This window comes from Pteropus medius, unplaced genomic scaffold (assembly GCF_902729225.1).
Source record: "Pteropus medius unplaced genomic scaffold, Ma_sr-lr_union100, whole genome shotgun sequence".
NCBI lineage: Eukaryota > Metazoa > Chordata > Mammalia > Chiroptera > Pteropodidae > Pteropus > Pteropus medius.
Genome location: NW_024349800.1, coordinates 39,096,514 through 39,121,710, shown reverse-complemented (window position 1 = coordinate 39,121,710; position 25,197 = coordinate 39,096,514). Strand labels below are relative to the sequence as shown.

Sequence of the window (25,197 nt, the reverse complement as noted above, 5' to 3'; positions counted from 1 at the left end):
ATCCATTTTTAGAGAGAGAGGCTTACATCATCCAAGTTCTCCCAAGCTGGTTTATAAAACATCAGTTTGCGACAAGAGCTATTAACTGGCAAGGGACTGAATCCCGTAAGTTGTCTCTCTATAAGCAAGCTTCAGGAAACCAACTCATAATCAGAATACTAGCTTATTCATTTAAAGCAGATATATAAATGCCAAGGGGACAGGACATGAGCATCCTCTAGCCAGTACTTCCCTTCAGGCAAGTGGGTGCTATCCACCTTTGCCTTTGTTCTTTTTTCTTTGCAGACCGCCATACCCCAACCCCATCTGAATAACCCTTTCTTTGGGTAGATTCATACATGCAGTCAGGTTGTACTCTAGAATTGCCGGCCCTAGAGCTATTGTGACTCTTACTTTGCCTTTTTCTGCACTAATTTATTTTATGTTAATTCTAAAGTTTAACTCTCAGAGGTTTTGAGGGAACATCCATTGTAGTTTTCATAAACACACAACCTGCTCTTCCATTCATTGAAACTTATTTCCATTTTCTACTGACCCCAAACATCTTTCATAATCTTCCTGGTTTATCCTTACCCACTTAAAATATCAGTGTTTCAAAAAACTTAGCACAAACTCTAAATTTGGAGATTTATTATGTAGCCTCTCTTCTAGGTGTTCTTTAAAAATGTTAAATCTGATCTCATTTAGAATGATAAAATTTTTAGCATTTAAAGGGCAGAAGGGAGTATTATCTGGTCAACTTCATTTCATGCATAAGAAAAGTGAGGCAGCTATATAGCAGGAGCTCGTTTATCACCATTTTATCACCATTTCTTTGTTTTATGTTCTAACTCCTCTGATCAAACCAATCTCAAATAACATGATTACCTTATAGTATAAGTACATGAATAAACTAGTCTCCAAAGGTGATAAAGACTGAGTTAAAATTTTGATGTGTCTCTGCTTGATCCTTAGAACCCTGAAACAGCATATGCTAGAAGAGTCCAGCTGAGAGCTTTTTCCACATACTCTGTCTCTTCCCTTTTCTCTCTTCCATTTCTAACCTTTGCATTTAGTTCTAAGACAATCGTTGTTTTGTTAGAAACAAAGCGAAAATAGGTGCAGTATGAAGTAAACACATTCCAACTTTAAAAGGAGTTTGACTTTGGAGTAGTACAGAAAGGAAGAGTAAGATGCCTCATTTGCCTCTTATTTCTGCAGATAGCCCAGTATACCAACAAGACTTTTTTTCTCTGTCATGTACGTTAAAGCTTGGTGTCGGCCCGTATTTTAGTGTAGCCACTCTGTGTCACTGGACTATAGCTATTAAGACATTGCTTGTGAAACAGCAGTATGACAATCACAAATTCCACAGAAAGGCATAAATCTCAATATGTAAGAAAGCAGTAATAAGATAGAGCACTGCTCAGTATTTGCTTCTTACAGATTAGTGCTCACATGTGGTTCCCTCAAAGATCTATATTAAGAAGAGTGAATAAACATTTTCTGCCGAAGCTACTTTTGTACTTGCTACTGTGTGGCAAATACCACCTCACAAATACCTCAGGTTTACTATACATGGCTGGTCCTGGCCCATCTCTTTGAAAGAACCCTAGCGATCTTCCTAGAAATAATTTGCTCTTCATGAACTTGAACTCTCGGGGCCAGCTGAGGGATAGAAGAGAAGAGAGGTAGAAGGGAGTCATCCCTCTATGCTGTTCATGACAGCCTTTCATTTCCTCTTCTGTGGCCTGACTCTGCTCTCTCATTTCCCATGTTTGCCCCTGAGAGCATACTGCCTTCTCGATGTCCTTAGGTTCTTCAGGTCTCCCTCCAGCCGAACTGCAAACCTACTTGACCTGATCTGTGGCCTTTTGCTCCTCCTAATTAGATCAAATAATTTAAAATGATCTTTTTCCTTTTACTTCCCATGAGAACTTCCGTCTTCTCATTGTTTAGTAAATATTTTAAAAAGTTGTTTGACTAAATTATAGGATTTATGGGTTCATGATGACATACAGTCACTATAAGCAGCTTGATACTTTGTAACTGCTGCTATAGAAAAACTTTTAAGGCGGCTTTGGGTTCATAAGCTCTTTCTAAATCTAAGCCCTGGGATTTTGGAGGTGGGGCTGGGCTGGTGGGCTGGCATAGATCTGTTTTTGTTTTACATAGTGGGCTTCTTAAGATTTAAGGTGGCAGAAGGATTTTATAGCTAAATAGAATTTGAAGTCTGCTGGGTGATCTTCTCAAAGATCTCTGAGTCTTGTTACTGTTAAGTATTGTAAGGTTTTACTTCAACTTTTCCTGTACTGTTTTGAAATGTACTGAAAAGGTCTCGATGACTTACATATTCCCTTTCAATGCTACTTTTAAATTGCTTTCTGCTCTCTTTAATGTTATCGAAATCAGTAGAAGATAAGCATGATTTAAATGTTGTGCTTAATTTGGTCCAGAATCATCTGACCTGGATTTGAACTCTGGCTCCACCAGTTCTTTGGACTGTGACTCCAAAAGTTACTTCATCTCTCTCTGCTACTAAGTGGGCATCCTCAGTTAAGGTTGCTATGAGATTCAAAGTTCATAATATTTGTAAAATACTTAATACCCTATACATAAAAAGTACTCAGTAAATGTTAGGTGTTATTACCAGCAGCAGTAGCATTATTCTCAGTAACTAGATGAGCCCTGGGTTGTACCTAGAGGTGTTTTTCAACATTTAACATGAATCTATGAAAGTTCAAAATTGTTTTCTAATTACAAAGAAATGCTTATTTTCCTTGAGTTTATGTTACGACTGACCTAAGGATTCCATTCTCTTTACATAGGACTATTTTATTATGCACCTTAATGCAACATAATGCTTTTGTTTGACTCAAATTACTGTGTACTTTTAACGTTGGTACTCAGATCCTAGCCTAGAGATATAGTATCTCGAAGTTACAAGTGATGTACTAAACATTACAAAGTCTGATGGCATAGGCAAGGAGTTCTGGTAAAAAATGTTCTTTTGCCAGGATTTTGGTAATTGAAAATATATATCAAAAAGAGTCAAATAGTTTTTAACTGTTTACCTAGAAATCTCCAAGAAAATAACCCATAAAAACGAATGCAGTGTTTCAATAATGAAGTAAGATTCAAGGAGGTATACTGGATTTTGCTCCTGTATCTCTGCCCTTAGGGTGATGTTTGAGGCTCTTTTCTCCCAAGCTATGCCTGTACCTTCCATGGCCTATGAGTTGCATGGGGCAAGGGCACTGTGAGGTGGTGTCTAGGAAGGTAGGATTAGAGATCCCGAACAGTTGCATTTAATCTTTTCTTTGCTTATTTATTGGGATCCATACGGTATGAATTTACTTTTCCTACTGGAGTCCTTTTTGAGGAAATATTGATTTACCTTCTAAATATGCTGTGTCCAACAGACATGAGTTACATGAATTTTATGTATATGTATAGTGCTTTTGATGATCTCAGTAATGCTCTTAAAGGCTTTTCACAGAGATTCAGGTAATTTAAATACTTCTACGTTAGGATGAATACTTCTTAGAGGACTGTACTTTGCCATGATTAATCTGGTTATTCATGTAACAGTTTTCTTATATTAGAAGCATGGCTTCTATAGGTGCCAGAGCCAGGCATCAGATTCATGTGCACTATGAAAAGGATTTGTGTGAACCCCATCGTTCTGCCATCTTCAGAAAATACCCAGTAACCACATGCATCTTTCTGGCTTTAATTTCTTGTTAAGTTAGTAGGTCTCCTGTGTGCCTAGCAAGTGATTCTCATCTTTTCCAGTATACCGCCTAATATTCTGGTGACTTCAGGAAGCATCACAGTTCTCAAATTCACGAAACTCATTTAAATGTATAAATGCGTATATTTGCCATGCAGCAGTGTCAGGGAGATCGTAGCTCCAGAGAAGTTTTAGGGCATGTCATTAAGACTAAAGAAGGGCAATAGAATAATTAGAATATTTTAAATTTATATACTTGGTAGAAGTCATTAAAACTACATCTAAACTACTTTAAATTTATTAACTTAAAAAAATACAACCACTTGTGCAGAAAGCTAGTAATTTTAAAAGCATATTAGAAATTCAATATGTTTTACCACTGACTATAGGAGATGAAAGTGATTTTGAGTCTCCGTTAGCTCTGGTAAACCAATAAGACCTGTGCAATTTATCTGAAATAGTTTATTGGAAATCAACTGCTTACATGTGAAGCCAACAAAATATAGCATTTAGTAGTTTAATTCTCACAGTGCTAGTAAAAACTAAGCAGAAAAAGATCACTGTCTTCCTGTTTAAGGAGTCAGATAATTATAGTGCATCCAGCTGGAGTACATTGTTGGGTGACTTTTCTCCTAGAATATTCTTTGGAAACAGGAGTTTTTCTAGGAATATATGTGCCATGTCCCTCAGCCTCTGGGGTATACCATGGATACTCAAGAAGCAGCTCAGGAACATTTTACTCTGTGAACAAACCAGAACCAACACTTCATTCTTGAAACTGAAGTTACTCTAACAGGGATACCAGTGACTTGAAATAAGGCATGAGGGAGTGGTACCTCTTGCAGTGTCCTTCAGGGCACAGGTTTAAGAGGTTGTAGGTCTCTCACACAGGCAGTAGGTGCTTGTTGCCAGTATCTAAGTGGAGAGGCCAACAGGATACTCCCAAGTTCCAAGTGCTTATCGTTTTCACTGTGGTGAGAACTTTTTAGTTCCAAAGTTCTGCCAGAAATCTTCATGAATCGCTGGCATCTTCGCCTCCCAACAAGATAGAGCAAAAAAGAACTAAAGACCTGCTGTGAGCCCTGTTCAGTTCCACAGGTTGTGATACTGCTCTCTATACTTTAAGATGGATGAATGGCTACTCAGAAAACCGTACTGGCTAACTATTAAACTACGTGTTATTCAAAGCTCGAAATGCTTTCTAATACTAATCTGTTATTTCCTAGGGACATTCCAGTTATATCACACATCTTGACTGGTCTCCAGATAACAAGTATATAATGTCTAACTCGGGAGACTACGAAATATTGTACTGTAAGTATGAGTGATCACATATGGCTGAGACGTGTCTGCCAGGGGCACTAATGAACAGGCTGCATGGAATTTGAATTGTGCAGAGAGCATGCTTGCTGACCTCTCTAACCTGAGAAAGCATGTCACTCTGAGCTAAAGAATGAGAATCTCAGATGTGCTTCACTTCTCCAAGAAAGTAATGAGTTAATTTTTATGTATAGACATGTAGTCATAAGAAATTACTCAGGGAGATAGATTGCTGCTGCTCCGAGTGGTTTTGTATTTAACAACTTTTCCCCGAGGCAAGAAGTATAATGGATGGACATTTATGCTTTTTAAAGAAAAAAGAACTTCTGTGGGAAACAGTTCATAGTTCCATAAACCCTGTTAAACTCTCTCTTCCTTTTTAAATGTGTCTTAATGTTTTTCGGTATATGGATTATATCATTTACTTCCTGTTTCTAAATTTAAAGGGGACATTCCAAGTGGCTGCAAACTAATCAGGAATCGATCTGATTGTAAGGACATCGATTGGACGACATACACCTGTGTACTAGGCTTTCAAGTCTTTGGTAAGGACATGGCACCTGATGGGAAAAGATGGTTTCTGGGGTTTTGTGTGTAATAATTACTTGCCTAAATTACTAAATGAAAAAGTCTTACATGTGTTCACTTGTGTCATCACTATTAATGCCAGATTGAGAGAAATTAATTGTTATTAGGATTGAACCAATACAAGGTTTGTTCTCTACAGAATCCAGCAGACTTGGTCTCTGATAAATATAGAAGACAAAAGGATTTTGCATGACAGCACAGATTGCCTTTCTATTTTTTCCCTCCAAGTGCAAATTGAAGCTTTTAAATTCATAAATACATTTTAAAAAACAGCTTTATTGACATAGCATTCACATACAATTCACCTAAAGTGTACAATTCAGTGGTTTTAGAATATTCACAGTTGTGCAACCATCATCACTAATTTTAGAATATTTCCATCACCCCAGAAAGAAACTCTCTACCCATGAGCAGTCACTCCCCACATCAACCCTCTGACAACCACTAATCTACTTTCTTCCTCTGACAATTGGGCTACTCTGGATAGTTCATATAAATGGAATCATACCATATGTGATCCATTAAGACCGGCTTCTTTCACTTAGCATAATGTTTTCAGTGTCCGTCCATGTTGTAGCATGGAACAGTACCTCATTTTATGGGTGAATAATAGATCCCATTGTATGGATAATACCACATTTTGTTTATCCATTCATGAGATGATGGACACTTGAGTTGTTTCCACTTTTCAGCTATTATAAATAATGCTGCTATGAACAAGCATGTGTCAGTTTTGTGTAGGCATGTTTTCATTTTGGGGGAGAGGTATACTTAGAAGTAGGATTGCAGGGTCAAATGGTAACTCTGTGTTTAACCTTTTGAGGAATTGCCAGTTTTCCAAAGTGGCTGAGCTTGTTTACATTCCCAACGGCAATGTAGGAGGGATTCAAGTTTCTCTACATTCTTGTGAACAGTTATTTTTATTTTACATGTAAATGTCCAGTTGTCCCAGCACCATTTGTTGAAATATGAAGGCATTTTTAGTGGACATTATTTAAAGATAAAATTTGAGGATCATCCCTAATCTGATGCTTTGGACATTTCTAGAAATCTGTTCTCTGTGACATTTTTGTAATCCTTTCCCAATCTGTAGATATTCTTCTGAAAAAGTTAGAAGATAAGTGGAAAAGTGAAAATAAAACCCTGTTTACAAAGAATTAAAAAGAGATGTTACAGTCAGTAATTAGAATAATGGATATGGATGTGTTACCAATACCTAAAGTAAAAACCAAAACGTTAGTACTTTTCTTGCTGTACAGATGGAGGAGAAGCCTACTAGGCTAAGAAGAAATTAAAAACAGGTAGTCCATAAACAATTTCATTATTCCAGGTGAAACTGAAGCAGTGGCCAGTAGCTGGTAACTTACCTAGTTTTTTTAATGAAACAATATATAATACATGAGACATCAATTAAGAAGTGTTTTGAGTTGTTTTAGCAAATTTATCAAAAACATTTGTTTTCTAGAGCAGTACTGAACCACAGGAGGCCAACATCTCAACAGTTACACATTCCATAATTTTAGTCTAATAGAATTTTATGCTGTGTTCACCAGTGCCTCCTCATGATACAGAATAGTTAAATTTGTTTTATCTTTGGACATAAATAATAGTTAACAAGAAAATACTATGGGATAGCATAGTAGACTAGTGGATGGCATTTCCATTAAGACTCTACGAGGTTTTCCTGGAATTGCCTGCCTGAAAGGGAAGGGGGTGAGTATGTAAATTTTATGCAGCTTACCTAGAGTCCACTTTGAAGAGTTGGTGCTATATGGCTTTGTTTCTACACTTGATACAAGTAACTGAGAACTTCCCTTCCAACTAGAAGCTTTAAAAAGGAAGTTTATTGCTCAGGTGAGTTAAGCAAAAACAAATTATTTTTAGCACCAGCTGCTGGTTACCAGCAAGTACTTTAGGGTCATTAAACTTTCCATCTTGAGGCTATTCTGGTTTAATTTTGTTAGATTTTGGATAAAACTATTTGAACGAAGCACTGAGCCATTAAGAAATTTGTAAAGAAAATGTTAGCAGCTAAGAGTTCAAACACAGAGAAAAATACGATTCTAAAATTAAACCTATTTGGCATCACAGTTATACTTTTTAGGCTAATATTTGTCTACCCGTGTTTCCATATTAAAGGTGTATGGCCAGAAGGATCCGATGGAACAGATATCAATGCGCTAGTGCGATCCCATAATAGGAAGGTGATAGCTGTTGCTGATGACTTTTGCAAAGTCCATCTGTTTCAGTATCCGTGCTCCAAAGCAAAGGTAAAATCAGTTTAATCAAAACTAGCGTCATGGGGCTGTTCTTTGGGGATAATTTTTTGTCAATGGCAAGAAAATATTTGTAGGGTCACTAATTACTGTCCATGAGACTACGATGCACAGGAGGAGGAGAATAGGGCCATCTGTAATCATGCAAGCAGGCATTACTTGTCTTCTCTTTTCCTCATTAAGGGCAAGAAGATATAGAAGGCAGCTGATGTTTTGTTTATTGTCCATTTGGAATTTTTTGGGATGTTTCAAAATTTCTCCTAAACATATTAAAATGTTTTGTTACACATATGATCAACATAAAACTCATGGAACTGTTTCCTAAATCACCTATAATCCTGCCAACCTAGTAAGTTCTTCTGTGGCAATCTCAATAGAATAGTTACTAAGTACACCAACCTGACACCCAGAAGAGACAGATTTTTTTTAACATAGTCTGAAAGTATAGTGTCTAATTATGATGTTCTGTTTCTCCCATATAAATAGGTATTAAAATTACAGCTAGCTTTATTCCTGATTTGATGACTTGGGGCTTTGATTTGAATTACCTGTTTCACGAGCTACATTACCCCCTTGCCTTAGTCACCTCCATTGCTGTAAGCAGGCATGTAAAGAATGAGTTTAATTTTCTTGTCTGATTTATTTCATATAGGCTCCGAGTCACAAGTACAGTGCCCACAGCAGCCATGTCACCAATGTCAGTTTTACTCATAATGACAGTCACCTGATTTCAACTGGTGGAAAAGACATGAGCATTATTCAGTGGAAACTTGTGGAAAAGTTATCTTTGCCTCAAAACGAGATTGTAGCAGATACTAGTCTAACCAAAGCCCCCATCTCTTCCATTGAAAACATCATGCAATCTAATACGCCCACACCGCCTCCTTCTCAGCCATTAAATGAGACAGCTGAAGAAGAAAGCAGAATAAGCAACTCTCCTACACTTCTGGAGAACAGCCTGGAACAGACTATGGAGCCCAGCGAAGATCACAGTGAGGAGCAGAGTGAAGGGGGCAGTGAAGACCTCGGTGAGCCTGTTTATGAAGAGCCATCCAGTGAGATGAGGGAGGAGCAGAGTGAAACCACTCTTACCGAGGACCAGCAAGACCCTTCACCCCTGTCTTAACACCAGAACTTCAATGCATGTGGTCTTTTGATAGAGTTCAGATAACAGGATGGGAAGTGACAAAGAATCACTATTGATCCAAGATTTCGGTTTCCATGTGATCTGTTTTCTTCAGCCTCTCAAATGCAGTGGACCTAAAGGTTCAATTTGGTGTGTGCTGAAGATTAACCAAACTTAATGTCTCAGAAATTACTGTGTATGTAAGTGGTAGGATGTAAATACTGGAAACAAAAACAGCAGCTGTATTGATTTAAAACAAACCCCTTGTTATCTGAGTATGTTTTCTTCAGGAACAACCAGAGGCATCACACTTATTCATCTACTGGCTCAGATTATGCTACTCCTTTCCTGATGCAGAAAAAGAAATCAGAAAAAAATATATATATTCTCTTACTGAGACAGACTCTCACCCCAAACGTCTAGTGGAAATTTTTTAGTTAAGAAAAATTTCAGTATTGCCACAGGCAGTGCAGTGTTGCCTCCTTGAATAATGCCATTTTCCTACACTACCAGTAAATGTCCAAATGTGCTCGTTACTCTACTATATAGGTGCTGCCTTTTTTAAGTCATAATGAGGAACAGTCTCTTAAATTCTTGTGTGCAAATCTATTTTATCTTAGAACTAAGAAAGCAGTGGTTTGTTAAAGAGCTTTTAATGTATATTAAACCATTGATACTCAGAAATAATAGATTCCTCCAAGGATTCCTTTTCCAGTCTGAACATTTTTAAATGTTTGGCATTCAAGTGAATGGAAAGAAAAAAACCACATGCCTATAAAACTAAACTGAAATAATTACTTGGCTAATTTTAGCTTAGCCTTCAAAATAATTTGTTCCCTCAATAGGAGAAATATAAATACAGTAAGTTCAAACAATGGAATTGGTGCTTGAAGTTCATTGGCTTATTTGTAATTTTTATGTATTAACTATATTGAGGGATAAGATACTCATCAAATTGCAATTTCTTTTTTACAGAAGTGTGAACAGTCACTAATTTTTATCAATTGCATACTTAATAGACTTGCTATATATGGTAATTTTTCTCTGGTGGAGTTGCTATACGCCTTGCAGTTCTAATGTGGCTATCCTCTGCTAATTTGGGCAATGCATGTATTATGCATTGGATAGTTTAAGTTTTGTCAGATGACTGTTTCTTAAGTATGTGTTTCCTACTTTTAAAATGATTACTGATAAATATGCATTTCCTATATGTTTGTTTATACTTAGATTATAAAAAACTGTTTTATTTTTTAACTTGCTGCGTTGTTTTGATATCTTTTTTTTTTTTTTTTGGTTAGATCATGTTTAGCAACTTTGGATGAGTTCAGAAGTCTTAAGTATGCAAGTGTTTACGTGATTGTGTCATTCCAAAGTGCATCAGAACTGTCATTCCCTTCTAGTATCTTCTCAGGAGTAATACAAATCAGGTATTTCATCATTTGGTAATATACAAACTCCAGTGACTCCCTAGGACACTCACAACATTTATATTCACATGCTGTATGTAAGGGTGTGGGTATGTGTGAAAGGGTGAGTGTAGACACTTACTCTCTATTTGTGTGTATCTATATAAGCAGATATGCGCCACATTGAATATACTCAGTGTATATCTCTAAGTGTATAAATGTCCATGTATATCTCTTTCCTTTTGTTTACAACTGTTCAAAAAAAAAACCTCAAAGTAGCGCTCTTCAAAAGAAGAGGTAGACTCCAAGCAACCCATCTTTTTCAGTATGTTCTGTACATAATTATCAGAGAGCATCAGTAAGTATCGGGCATATGTATTTGCCTTTTAGCAGTGGTGACTAAATTATTAAGTCAGCATATGCTATTTCCTTCAAGAAAAATACTATGAGATGAACAAGTAGTTCTAAGAGTAGAAAAAGCATTTCTTCAAGTACCTGGGGGACACAGCTCTCCATAAGCAGGGAGTTTATGTGGGGACATCAGTCAACTTTGGGGTTGCTGTATACGAGATTTATAATCGTGATACTCTTGGGTGGTAGTTTCAAAAGACACTACTAATACGCAGAAAGCGTTCCAGCTCTATTGCTGGCAACTACTGTTTAACAGTCGATTAAATCTGTGATAATGGTTGGAAGTAGGTGGGATTATGAAATTATAGATGTTTTTAGAAAAACTTGTGAATGAAAATGAATCCAAGTGTTTCATGTGAAGATGTTGAGCCATTTCTATCATGCATTCCTGTCTCATGGCAGAAAATTTTGAAGATTAAATAAAATAATCAAAATGTTTCATGTCTCTAAATGTGCTTTATCTCCATTTATATTGCTAGTTTCCACTGACTGTCCAATCATCAGAAAACATGACAGTTATCAGTTGACCAGGGCTACTGCTATGGATACCACCATTCTGGTAGTAACAAACTCCATCTCATAATGTTAGAGGAAATTACTTCTGATTTATGCTTCCATTTAATAGAGGAATAGCTTCATTTAAATTTAGTGTCTATACTTTCTCTAATGTTTACATTGGCTAATCGTGGTGAGCTTGGTTACCTACCTGACCCGACGCCACTGCCTCCCTCGTATTAGCCTTTGTGAAATCCTTGGACTCAGTAGGACACTGTATTCCCTGCTTTCTCCACTTCTCCTATGTTGCTTAGAGACACGGATTCTGTATACACTGGAAACAAATTGGCTGCAACAAATTTTTCTTTATGAAGAATTAGAGTATTCCATACACCCCCCCCGTTTTACAGTCATGGAAATGATGAGGTTTTCATCACTACCTTATTCATCTTTGATGACTATGATAAGTTCACAGCCACTCACATATACAGACATACTTTGCTTTATTGCACTTCACAGATAGTCTTTTTTTTTTTTTTAAACAAACTGAGGGTTGGGGCAACCTTGCATCAAGCAGGTTCTGTCAGTGCCAACAAGTTCAGATAATGGTTAGAATTTTTTTAGCAATAAGATATTTTTTAATTAAGGTAGATACATTGTTTTCTTAGACATATTGCTATTATACATTTAACAGACTACAGTAGTGTAAACATTACTTTTATATACACTGTGTGACTCGCTTTATTGCAGTGGTCTAGAACTAAACTTGCAGTAGCTCCAAGATATGCTTGTTCTAACTCTTGAGAGGCTAAAAATTCCTTTCACCAGTTCTGAGACAAAATGGCTAATGGGCACCAGAGCAAACCCACTAAACAATGTGATTTTTCCTCTTAATAGAAAAGATCAACACAAATAACTTATTTATGAATTTGATTTTAAATGTATTGAGGTACTGGTATAACTTCTAGCTGAAACTGAAATGAAGAGAGTGAAGACAAGACAATATTCGTAGGACAAAGACGACAGGCTGATGAGCAGCTATGTAGGACATGGATCAAGAAAAGCACCTGTGCGGCCAGGTGTGTCCGGAACACCTTGGCTCTTGTTTAGCAATGCGGGGAGTATTACCCTGTCGGCAAGGAGACGGATGGCGGAGATTTAGTAACTATTCATTTACTTAGAAAGGGCCACGCTAGGACTTCATATTTTATAACTTCAGAGCTTGCGCTTCTTCCACTTACATCAGGAGAAAGACATTCTTTAGAAACAAAGCAAGGAAAAAAAGATGAGGGTAGAAATTAGGAGATTTTGGAAAGCAGATCAAGAAACAGATGTGACTACACATCTCAGCAAGATTACACGAAATCAGCTTCAGAGGCTAAATCCAACTCCTGACAGTTTAACCAGATCTCATTAAAGTAACTGAAAAAGGGGTTGCTAGAAGAAATGGCCTCAAGGAGGAAAAATAACAAAAAGCAAAGCCCTCATACCTGGTCATCCCGTCTCCTCCTTGTTCATATAGCCAAGCCAGAATGCATTCTGGGAAAGGTCACAGGGTACTCAAGCCTGCCTCTGCGCAGTAACATCCAGCCGACACTGGCTTGAGCTGACTTGGAAACCTAGTTGGAGGCAAGAAAACCAGAAGCTGACATTCTCTTAACCATATCTACTGTAGAACTCTATTTCGAGTAACAACTGTTAAGTCAGATGTCCAGATAAGGCAGGTCCTCTTCCTTCTGCAGACTTCAGTCTCTCCAATAAAAATCTATTATGCTGCCAACACCTTCAAAGTGGTAGCCAGTCTGAATCCTAGGGAGTTTTGGTGGGACTAGGATCCAAAAGAATACATCCATTGATCAGGTATATGTTACAAACCTGCCTCACGCAAGTTGCTGAGCTGGGCTCAGTGGGGAATCCAATGATGAGAAAGATACAGGCCCTACTTTCATGGGGCAAGTAACCTGGTAAAGACAATCTTGTATATTTTAGAATATAGCAAAGTCAAATTCCCTCAAAATTAAAAAATGCTAACTACATACTATAAATAGTGTATGATTTGAAATGTGAAAATATTCCTATTAAAGAATCTTAGATTGGTCATCTATTGAGACCACCCATCCATTGTTTAAATTCTATAACATACAAAAGGTAAAATTTTGATATTCAAAAAACAATGCAGAACCCATACAATGGAATTCTACTTAATAAAAAGGAACAAACTACTGATACATGCAAACTTGGATTGGGAGCACAAGGGCATTATACACAGTGAAAAAAAGTCAATCTTGAAAGTTTAACAATTGTATTTCCACTTACATAACATTCTTGAAAGGATAAAACTATAGAGAACAGATTAGTGGTTGCCAGGGGACACATACAGAGGGGAGGGGTTATCACTATAAAGGGGCAGCACAACGAGGTTCCCTTATGGTATGAAACTCTCGGGGATGGTAGCTATGAATATATACATGGGATTAAATTACATAGAACTACATATGAATGTAAGCAAAATTGGAAGAAACTGAGTAAGGTCTGCAGTATAGGTTACTGTATTGTACCAACATCAACCTCCTGGTCCTATTATATGTTATCTAAGATGTCACCACTCGGGGAAGCTGAGGGAAGGGTTCACCAGAAAATTGTATTATTTTTGAAACTTCCTGTGAGTCTATAATTACTTCAAAATTAAAAGTTTAAAAAATAATGTAGAAACTTCACCTTCCCTTTATTCTTTTGAAGAGAATGTAGAAAAGAAAATGGGCCTCGATACAAAAAAAGTTTATACAACTTCTGTCCTTGTGTACATAAGGTACTCTACCTATTGGTTAAAAAAACAATTGTGAAACTGTATGCTCTCCACACCCCTTCCAGCCACTGCTCTGCTCCTATGGGGGAGGTCTGTCAGAGATTTCTAGCTCTCCTGTGGGCATGAAAGAGCCCCAGACAAGGGAGAGGAGCTGGTTAAAGGTGGCTGTAAAGTTCAGCATCTGGACAGCAGGGCATGAGACAACCTGAGGGACTGAGAAATCACCTGTTGGTTTGCCCTCCATTGAAACGTACCTGCTATATAACCACTGATGGCCTCTTGCTATCCTCTCTCTTTGCTGGGGCATTCTGTCCCCTTCTCACTCCTACATGTTTCACTTCTGTGTGTCATTGGTGCTCATTCCTTTTTTTGGAAACCTCTCCAGAAGCCACCTGCCGCTGCCTTCCCTCAGCTGCTTGGGCTAAATCACCTTCCCTTCTTCAGAATTCACAAAATGACAAGGAAAAGAATTCCACTCTTTAGCAGAGCCCTCATGAAACTGCTGGAAAATTGAGGTTATATGATCAAATTCTCTCCCATGAGAGTGACAGGCCCCCAGCTTCATCAACAAAATCTATTTTTATGTGGCCTGCTGTTTGCCAGGCTTTGACATTTCCATTTAGAATATGAATTAATTCTGAGCCGAGCCAAAAGTCCCCTCTCTCTTGGAAGAATGTTAGGACTCAGGCCTTCACAGGACCCTGGAGCAGTGAGACCCAACCCCATTCCCATGTGATGATGGGTCAGCCTTCCTTAGGGGCAAGTAAGGAAACTGGTATAAAAAACAAAGGGCTGCAATGAAAAAGGCATTTTTCATTGTGGGTTTAGGTACTATCTGTGCTGTCCCAGGGCCCCATCTTCCTGGTCTCAGTCTGAAAGGAGAGAATAAGGGCCTTGCCCACCAAGAGCACCTGATACACAGGGAGACATCCTGGTGAACTCATGGGCTCTGCCTGCCCCTGCTCTGTGAAGGCCCAGCACTCAAGGAGCATAAGAGAAAGAGATTGGCTGTGCTTGCATCAGGGTGCAGAGAAGGCTGTTTTCTCCAGATGACTGGCTGAGGCCTTCAACACAATAAACAATGTTTGCACTGGAAGCAATGAGCAGTGCGACAGATTGTTAGGAAAACTAGGAAAGCCTGCAGATGGCTCCATCAATAAAGCTGCCATTCACAGCTGCCACTGCTGAGTGGTTTCTATGGGGAACCCTCACATTAAAATAGAAGGAAGTTCTTTTAAATTACAGTAGTTAAGTACATTTTTTATTAAACATTATCAAATTTAAACACAGGGACTGTCTGGGAGAGAACTCAGGAAACCACAGACATGACCATTTGTACTGCTGGAGCCATGGACAAAGTGTGGGATATTTCTCAGGTATGCCCTTGACCTGAGGATCTTCGCTCCTCCCCATTCTGATTCAATGTTAGGGTCTGTTCTATGCCACTCATTCAGCAGCACTAGGTACATACACTATTGAACATTGGAGGGCTGGCAGGGCAGCCTCCAGGGACACAGCCCATACCTATGCCACCCTATGGAGCCAGCCCAGTGGCTTGACCTCTGGGAGTGACATGAGTCATCATCATCTTTTTTGAAAACCCTATCCTATCCTTTCTTCCTTTCATCCTCCCCTTTCTTTTCCTTTCCTTTCCTTCTTTCCTGTCTTCCTTATTTCTATCTTCCCTCCAAAGGGTGGCAGAACATTGCACCCCAAAATATGCCACTTTGGGTATACTGGTTATTTTCAGCTGTAGGTACCCAAGAAACAGCAGATGCAGAGAGAAGCTTTCTCTGAACTTTCCCTATCTACTTTAAAACAGATCCTCCAGAAGGAACTCAATTGTCAGAGTCCCTCCCTGGCAATTTCATCAACCAGGGAAGGCTGATTCATCACAGGAGAGGAGACTAGAAATCCACACTAATTCCAAACTTCGTCACAAACTGCCATACTTCCCATCGTCTAAGGGCCCAATTGTCTCTCCCAAAAACCACTTATTCTCCCCCTAAAAGGCCTCTCCCCTTTCCCTATTAAGATTTAAGCTTAAATTCTAAGCCACTTTAGGGGATTATTCACTTTCCCCTGGGTGTCTCCCACATACACACAAGGTAAACGTGTTAGTAAATATATTTTTCTATTAATCTGTCTTTTATTACAGGAGTCTCAGCCAAGAATCCAAAAGACTGAAAATTCTTTTTCCTCCCCTACACTGCCATCTTCCTTCATTAAAGACTTTTAAGTATAACTACAGCAAAGTGCACAAATCTTAGTACATGTGTGCATGTGCATACACACCCACCACCCAGATGAAGACATGGAACATCTCCAGCACTTGTGTCTGCCTCGTGAACCCTCCTCCTGTCAGTACTCCCTCTATTCTGACCTCCATCTCTAAAGATTAGTTTTGCCTGGTTTTGACTTTTATACAAATAGTTTCTTTTGCCTCTGGGTTTTTTCATGCAACATTATGTCTGTGTTCCTTCCGTTCCTATAGCCCCCATGACACTCTTTTCCTCTCCACTCACTCTGAAAATATTGGTATTTCCCCCATTCTACTTCCTCACTTTTACATACACTCCTTAACAGTGTGACAGACACCCATCATTTCTACCACTCTCAAATTTATATCTATCCAGTCCAGGCCACAAGTGCCTACTGGAACTCTGTCTGTGCCTACAGGTCTCACAGGCAATCCATTTTCCCAGCAGAACATGCCCTTCCCTGTGTTCCCCTAGGCTTGTACCTCCACTCACCCAGAAGCCAAGCTGAATCATCCCGAGCACTCCTGGAAACCTTTCGTACCTTCACCTCCAATGTCCAACTAATTGTCAAACTGTGTTCATTCTGCCTCTAAACCTCCCTGGGATTTATCCTTTCTCTCCAGGCCTACTGCCAATGCTCTCCAGGCCCTCATTACCTCTCAAGTGAACTCTAATAACTCTTAACTGTTGGAATGCCTTGAGCCTTTTCCCTCCCAGTATGTCCTCCATATTGGTAGGGGTTCAAAAAAACAAAAGAACACTGGATTCTGCCCCCACTGCCCACCCCCGACACACACACACACACACACACACACACACACACCTACCTGCCTCCTACCCTACCTACTAGAGTCTAAGCTCTCTTTGGCCCAGTCCCGGCCTCATGAGCTAGCCTAAGCCTCCCTCTCTAGTCGGAGTCCTGCCATTCCTCTCTTCCCCCATCCTTTCACGCACATTCAAGGTTCTCTCACACGTCAGTGCATGCTCTTCCCTCAGGCCAAGTGTCCTTCCACACCGTATTTTTCTGGAAACTACTTCCACATGTGATACGTACGCAATTTAAACAGTGCCCCCTCTGAGAAAGTCCCCTCACTCCTCCCCTCACCTTCATGAGCCCCAGCCCTGCCTCTGGACAATTCTGCACTTTGGTTGTACTCATCACTCTGTGAGCTCTGGAAGCCAGGGACAGTGTCATCTTTCTAGGGCTCTACTGTCCAACACAGAATCTGGCACACAGGGATTACAGAATGAATGGTTTGTGCCGTTAGGGTTACTGATGGTGAATATGGGGCAAGTCCCCAGTCTGATAGGGAGACAGGGTGCCTATCCTCAGGTAACCCCAAATCTGTTCATGGAAAAGCCCTATGGGAAAGGACAACAGGGAACCTGATGGGCCAAAAGGGAAGAAAGTAAAACTTGTAGGAAGCCAGAGATGGCCCAGAGCACCAGAGAATTAAGAAAGATAAGGGCCAGTAAGACTTCAAGACCCAGTTCAGAAAGTGCCCAGGTTGGCTGACAGCACTAGGAAACCCCAGGCCCAAACCACTCTTGGGTATGAAGCCCAAGGCATGACTACCTTCACAAAGGGAGTCAGGCTGCTCTGTTTTTAATGCACCTGGCCCTGATTCCAGACCACAGTGAGGTTTTTCTAGGCCTAGAGCACGGCCTAGAACTCTGCAAAGACCAGCAAGTATCGCCACCACAAACTCACATTCCCAAGATATACAAGTAAGGGTATAACCAGCACCTCTGACCTTTGTCCAAACCTGGAGCTGAAGAAAGCAGATCTCTTTTCCCTATCTCCTGAGTTCTGGGGGCCTGGGATGGTCCACTTTGAGGAATCCTGAGTTGGCTTAAAAATTCTTTCTGGGTTTTAATACATCATATCCACAATCACTCAGAAAAATAGAAAACATATGCTGGATGACAAGGTACTGGTAAGTGCTATAGCAGGGACACATAGCTTTACCTGCCATTTTCCCCTACCTCTCCTCTCCTGCTGTGGTTCTAGACAGGCCCGGGTGAGGACTCTGATCCATCATTTGGCAGGAGCAAGGCCACTCACTCTCAAGGCATAAGGCTCAATGACAGCTAGGTCACAGTATGACAAAGGGCAACACACTCCGCTCTCGACCACACGGTCCTCCTGAGCAGACCATGACTTCCCTCAGCTCCCTAGGACCTCCCCCAAGGCCTGCCCAAGCTGGCCTGGGTTGGGTGGGCGACCTTAACTATTCCTTAATCTCCCACAGCCACAGGACACGTTTTTGCAAGTTACGGCCTCAACCCAACCACTAAGAGTGACTTACCCGAGCCCTCCTGCTGCATCTGTGGCTTACTCCCTCCGGCACAATTCTTTCTGATGCTCAATGAACAGGACCCAGCTAAAGGAGGGATGGGCAGACACATATAGTTATAAATCAATTTTCCAAATGACTGTTTCTTCCAGAGGACATATCTCCAGGAGAAAAGGGAACCGATATCAAGTATAAAAAAAGGCTCTTCTGTGTGACTCTAATTAGACTGACAACTAACTGTTGGTTGGTTCATGAAAGGTTGGTTCATGAAAGCTTAATGTAACTCATGTTTTGGTGATGCCAAACACAATACAGACTTAGCCAGAAACTCAAATCTAACCTTCATTCTCTTTAATTATTTGGCCAGAATAATTTCCTGAGAGCGGGTTTAGTCCCTGGATGGCTTTAATTAAACGCCATTGAACTTTGAAGTTGACATCAACTCATAGCTGCAACTCAATTTTCAAATTAATCTGCTGTCTAACATGGAGGTTTTGTGGCCTAAGCAGGAGAGCTCTGGGGGAGAGGAAGATGGACTTGGAGCCTGGCGGTTTAACCAATTCTAGAACATCTTCCATCTTTCCCCACCCTCTCCAGTGGCAAGGCACTTCCATAACCTGTGCCGGGGCGTCCCCAAGGAAAGGGGCCTGGGCTGAGCTGAGCAACCAAGCCGCCTCCTTCCTTGGCTTTCCCACAGTCCTGGGCTCAGGCTCCATTCTCTCAACAACTTCAGCATAAGCCTGGCACAGCTGGACCCTGAAATTAGCCCTGAGGCCAGCAGAGCCCTGCCCAAGCGCCTCTGCTTTACTCCTGCCCACTTGCCCTCTTCCCACTTCTCTCTCCCGGATGCTGAAATGTGTGAAGAGCCCTGGTGCAGCCTTTCTGCCTAGCTAGGCGCCCTCAGGAAACACCCCTATGTCTGAGCCAACTTCTGGCACTTCTCCCAGGTCCCAGGCTCGCTTCCTCTCTGCCTTTGAAAACCAAGGTCCATGACTTTGTCAGTTGTACTTTGTAGGCATACCAAGGCCTTTCTGCAATGAGTTTCTGCTTCTAAAACTTTTTCCCTGCTGACAGGGAGGCTACCCCGTCATTTCTTACAGCCTGGGGCAGGTTCAGCCAACTTCCTTGGAGTGTGGTATTGGGAGTTAGCAGAGTCCCATCTAGCTAGTATATGTTGGGTAGAGTGAAAGGCCTGTATTTTGGCCCTGAGGTACAGCCATGTGACCATGACAAAGCTCCATGTCACAGACAAGGTCGGGGCAAGAATAGGCACGATGTCCCAGGGTAGCTGTGTCAGCACTCAAGGAAAAATATATTATCTAAAAAATGCTTTTCCTAGCCACTCTGCTTGCTCATGTCTTTCCATCGGTGCCATGAAGCAGCTTCCTTAGAAATCAGCTCTCACAGACCCCAGATCCTAAGCAAGCAGTATCTAGTCTCAATTTACCCACCACAACACATCCTGCAGCAGCAAAGCACCCTGTGCACCCTGGAGCCACACCAAGGCCAGGATTCCTGATTCAAGCTTTATGCAAGAGACAGCTGCTAATGGCAGAGGAGACTGCAATGACCCATTCACTCCAATACCACCTCAGGAGGTGGCTGAGCCACCCCAGTCTATTCATGTAATGAAACAGTCAGCTGATGCTGCTCACTGCCAAGGTGTGACATGTTTCCCAGAACGGAAGCCTCAGCCAGGCTCCTCTATCCACATCCAGCCAGGGGCAACCTATCCTAAAGTAACCAAACCCCACCAGTCCCAAGGAGCTCCCCAATTGAGACAAGTGAGGGGTAATAGCGGAATTCCTCCATAACAAAGTTTCTTGGCCAAATGGTTTACCAACCCTAAGAGATGAGACACCCTGAAAAAGACCTAGAAATAATTTTTAAAGTAATTTTTAAAAATAATACCTAATTTTGAAATAATCAGAGTGCGTGCTTACAAAGGCAAAGCTATCTGATTCATCTTTGGGTCCCTGCACATTAAGTAAATATCTGGAAGAAACAGGATTAGTGGAACTCCTTGATGACGATGGGTCAGAAGAGGCCCTGGATGACCAAGGATGACAACCAAAGAACTTGATTAGAGGAGCACTAAAGACAGGACCCCACTTCTCAACCAACCCTACACTGCCAGCCTTTGGTGACAGATTAGAGTGAGCCAACCCATGATATGTGCAGTCAAATGTCAAATAAATGTATTAAATCACTGGGACCAGATAGTATCAGAATTTCTAAGCAATCAATCATTACTGCCCCTGGTGTATCCTCTAGCCTTTGAAGATCAATGGTCCAGAGAACCGGGCAGGCTGCCCAGAGCCACACTCATAAAGGAGAGAAAAAGTATATAAATCAAAGAAAGCTAGCTAGTGTTACAAAAGCCACTCCCAACTTCATCCTGCCACTGAGAGCTGCAAACCAGAGTCATACTGGATGAGGGACTAGGAAGAAGGAAAGCTAGTCAAACCCTAAAAGGGAATCTGGCTGACATAGGAAAAAAAAAAAAAGGTATAAGTGGATACTTCTTTGAAATGAAAGAAGTGTAAAGTAGTTATTTTCAACCTTTCTTGTTCTTGTGCACCCTAAAATAATTTTGAAAATTTGTGTGTACCCTTCTGCAGATACAAGTTTAACATCTAAAACTTTTCACTGTTAAAATAGTAGTTTCTGGTATATTGTAAATAATGGCTTAAACTGTCAAGTCGCTCTTATAAATGTATCCAGTAGAATGCAAATGCCATCCCAACTGGACGTGTAACTTCTTCAAGCTAAAACTATAAATCTCTATTTACAGTCAGAAATTTCTTCTTGAACTTGTATTTCCATTTCACTCTACAATTTTGAATTTGTATTTCCATTCCACTTAGAATTTACTCCCAAAACTTTACCCTAATGTAGCATATTGTTAGGCTCAAAAATCTCTTACTGATCAGACTTACAATTCTCTATAACATATTACAATTTAAATTTGGTTAAATTTCCTGTGACCATAAGGCTGTAAGTATTAAAAAATATTTTATTCTAGATTGCATTATAATTAGTACATACCTGAACAAAACAACAAAAATATTGATAGCTATAAAATATGAACAACATTTTATTAGAGGGGGCTGGTTCATGTTTCCATGCATGATCCTCTCGACTGTTAAAGGCAGTTTCAGCACTAATTCCATTCCTATTTTTTATTTTTACAGATATTAAGCACTAAGAAAACTTGTTCTCATAAACAGATGGGAATGTAAGTTTTTTAATAGCCATGTCTCTGAATTCTATGAACCCGAGTTAAACACTAAAAGTCATGTCATGTCAATTATCAGAATTATTCTTAATGACCAACTGACAACACAATTGTTTCTTCCTTCAATTTTGTTAAAAGCAAAGACTCAGAAAACTTTTAACTTGCAAAAAGATGTGTTACCTAGTCATTAGAGTCACATTCTCAACATTACCAGTATTTGGAATTATCCCCATGGCACCTCAGAGATGGTTTTTATACTCCAGGGCAACATGCCATGGTCTGACTAAAATGGGTGAGGGGAAAAAGATTATAGGGCCCTTGAGCCAGGTGTGTTCTCAGGCTGCTCAATTTTAGCAAATGTAATGGAAGCTGAGGAACTAAAAAGTGATTCCCTTAAAACTATCCTTGGCTGGGTACCCCGTGGAATCTTCCTACTCCCAGGGGCATGTGAGCCCAAATCAGTACTGTAAAGACTAACCAACTGGCCTGGAGGAGGTGAGGAGAGTGAATGTCCCTCTGTTAACAGCCTCTCATCCAAACAGCATTGACAAGGAGAATAGTCCCCCTCTGAGCAAACTCAACCAACCTGACAAGGGTGCAAAGTAACATGCCTAGGTGGAATAAACCTCTGAGAATACAGCAAAAGGCTCAGAGCCACCAGTTCAGGCCCAGGGACAGACTAGCCTGACATCTTTCTCTGCATGCCTCCACAGCCTGGCACCAAACAGCTAACTGACCCGGTGGGGGACCCCTGACCCAAAAGGCAGCCAATGATATTCTCTCTCCTGGAATTTGGGGCTGGTTTCCAGTAGCTAGACCACCATTTCCTACTGTGTGCAACAATAAACAGAGAAAGCTGGTCCACAGAAACAGAGAATTAAACAACTACACAGCCATGAGTGATAGAAAGAACCACCACCTTGGTCCCAGAGGTAGTCCTTGTAAGGAATGCCCAGCTGCACTTGGGTTCTGGAAAATTCCCCTTTCTGTATAGGATGGTTTTAATGAGTTTCTGGGATCTGCAATCAAAAGAGGTTTGGCTCAGACAAGAGTCAGTAGAGACTGTTCCTGAAGAAATCAACCTGATGGAACAATGACACTTATGGCATTAACAAAAAGTACCTGTACACAAGTGGGCAAAGTACATGAATAGCTGTACAAAGTACAAAAAAGAACTTACCTATAAAATTTAAAAGATTTTAAAAATTAAAAATAAAAAGATTTAAAAAAATAAGAATAAATTTTAAATAAAAGATATTCGACATCACTAATTACAATAGAAAGGCAATTTAAACCAAAGAAATTTTATCACTTACCAGACTGGCAAAGATGAAAAAGTTTGATAATGCATTCTGATGGCAAAGGGGAGAAAGAACAGGCACCCTCATCACAGCTAGATAGGAATGTACATCAGCACCATCTTTTTCAATGAGGAATAGCTATTGAAATTGGAAACACACGTTTCCTTTGCCTTATAAATCTCACTTCTAGAAATTATTCTACAAATACATTTAATATATAAAATGACATGAAAAGATTATACATTAAATAGTGTTTGTAAAAGCAAAAAATTTAAGACTAAATACCCATCAAAAGGAGACTAGTTAAATAAACTATGGTGGATTCATAAAATGGAATACAATGCAGAAAAATGAGGCAGAGAACAATATCCAAATTATGAGTAGTAGGAATGCACAGTAGCATTTTGGCAAAAATAAAGCAGGCAGAGAAGGAAAATACATGTACATGTATATGAATAGCACACACCTGAAAGTAAACAAGAGGAAAGTGGGATGGAGAAAACACAAGATAAGCATGGAAAGCATCTCGTGTGTCAGAAAGTGAAGAATGCTCAAAGACTAGTAGGGGCATGTTAACAGGACACAAGACAATTTGGGCTGAATTGAGCATCAGAATAAATAACAACAGAGATCGTTATTACATTGAATGAGAAAATTACACTGAAACTTTTTAAAGGGGGAGTACTCATCATCACAGAAAAATGTCAACAATATAGTAGGAATGACAGAATAAAAAATTACTTTTTTATAACCACCTTAGTAATAAATGATTCAAAGAATCACCAATGAACATTAATACTGGGTATAAAGCTACTGAAGATAGCATATTCCCAGTCTCAACTATCACCCCACAGATTACTTATTAATTACAAGGGAGAAATCTAGCAAACAATATCTTAATTATCTAATTCAAGCTGCCAGTAATGAGACAAACTGGTATCAAATGCCACCTGATATAATAAGGATACCACACCATAATGAAGAATTCCTGACAAAAAATGTTTAACCTGAATTCAATTATAAAGAGACAATTAGATAAATCCAAGTTAAAGGATATTCTGCAAAACACTGGCCTGAACTCTTCAAATGGGTCAATGACATAAAGGACATTGGGGACTGTTCTGAATAAAAGGAGACTAAAGGGACATGACAAATAAATGCAATGTATGACCCTTGAGTGGACCCTGGAGCCAAAACAAAAACAAAAACCAACTGCTGATGAGACTATAAAATGATACAGCTGATTTAGAAACAGTCTGGTAGATTCTCAAAAAGTTAAACAGAGTTACTATATGACCCAGCAATTCCACTCCTAGATATATACCCAAGAAAAATGAAAACATATGTCCAAACAAAAACTTATAATCAATGTTCACAGAAGTGTTATTCATAATAGCCAAAAAGTAGAAATAACCCAAATATCCATCAACTGATAAATGAATAAACAAAATGTGGTATATATCCATATGACATACTATTCAGCCATAAACAGGAAATACATACATACTACGACATGGATGAACATCCTTATATGTACTACAATATGGATGAACCATTACACTGAGAGAAGCCAGTTACAAAAGATTGCATATTGTATGATAATAATTATATGAAACGTCCAGAAAAAACAAATCCACAGAAAATAGATTAGTAGTTCTGTAGGGCTAGAAAGTGGGCTGGAGAATGGAAGTGACTGCTAATAGGGCTTAGGGTTTCCTCTTAGGGTTATGAAAATGCTTTAAAATTGATTTGTGATGGTTGCACAACCCTGAATATAAAACTCTGAAATGTATAAATGGGTGAATTGTATGGTATGTGAATCATTATCCCAATAAAGCTATTATTTTTAAAAACACAACTACAAAGGACAAATTATCAGGATACTTGGGGAAAATTAAATAGAGACTATATATTAGATATTAGTATTGTTACCAGTTAAATTGGGTCTAACAACTGTATT

The 25,197-nt window shown here is 39.6% G+C and overlaps 2 protein-coding genes across 10 annotated transcripts in view; one reads left to right on the top strand and one right to left on the bottom strand.

The window, feature by feature from the left end:
- EML4 (EMAP like 4) overlaps window positions 1-11,277 on the top strand; it is a 133,140-nt gene extending 121,863 nt beyond the window's left edge. For 2 of the 3 annotated variants that reach the window (XM_039887302.1, XM_039887301.1), the window contains 4 exons: window positions 4,939-5,026; window positions 5,479-5,577; window positions 7,760-7,890; window positions 8,549-10,276. In XM_039887302.1, coding sequence (XP_039743236.1) covers window positions 4,939-5,026; window positions 5,479-5,577; window positions 7,760-7,890; window positions 8,549-9,022 — 792 coding nt within the window. In that variant the 3' untranslated portion in view covers window positions 9,023-10,276. Of the gene's footprint in view, window positions 1-4,938; window positions 5,027-5,478; window positions 5,578-7,759; window positions 7,891-8,548; window positions 10,277-10,320 lie in introns of those variants that run through there. The other variant, XM_039887303.1, reaches the window with a different exon arrangement.
- Window positions 1-25,197, bottom strand: part of COX7A2L (cytochrome c oxidase subunit 7A2 like) — a 56,227-nt gene that overhangs the window by 18,259 nt on the left and 12,771 nt on the right. For 2 of the 7 annotated variants that reach the window (XM_039887310.1, XM_039887309.1), the window contains exon 3: window positions 12,825-12,953. In XM_039887310.1, coding sequence (XP_039743244.1) covers window positions 12,849-12,953 — 105 coding nt within the window. In that variant the 3' untranslated portion in view covers window positions 12,825-12,848. Of the gene's footprint in view, window positions 1-5,876; window positions 8,157-10,298; window positions 11,684-11,873; window positions 12,593-12,824; window positions 12,954-25,197 lie in introns of those variants that run through there. The other 5 variants (XR_005658267.1, XM_039887308.1, XM_039887305.1 and 2 more) reach the window with 5 other exon arrangements.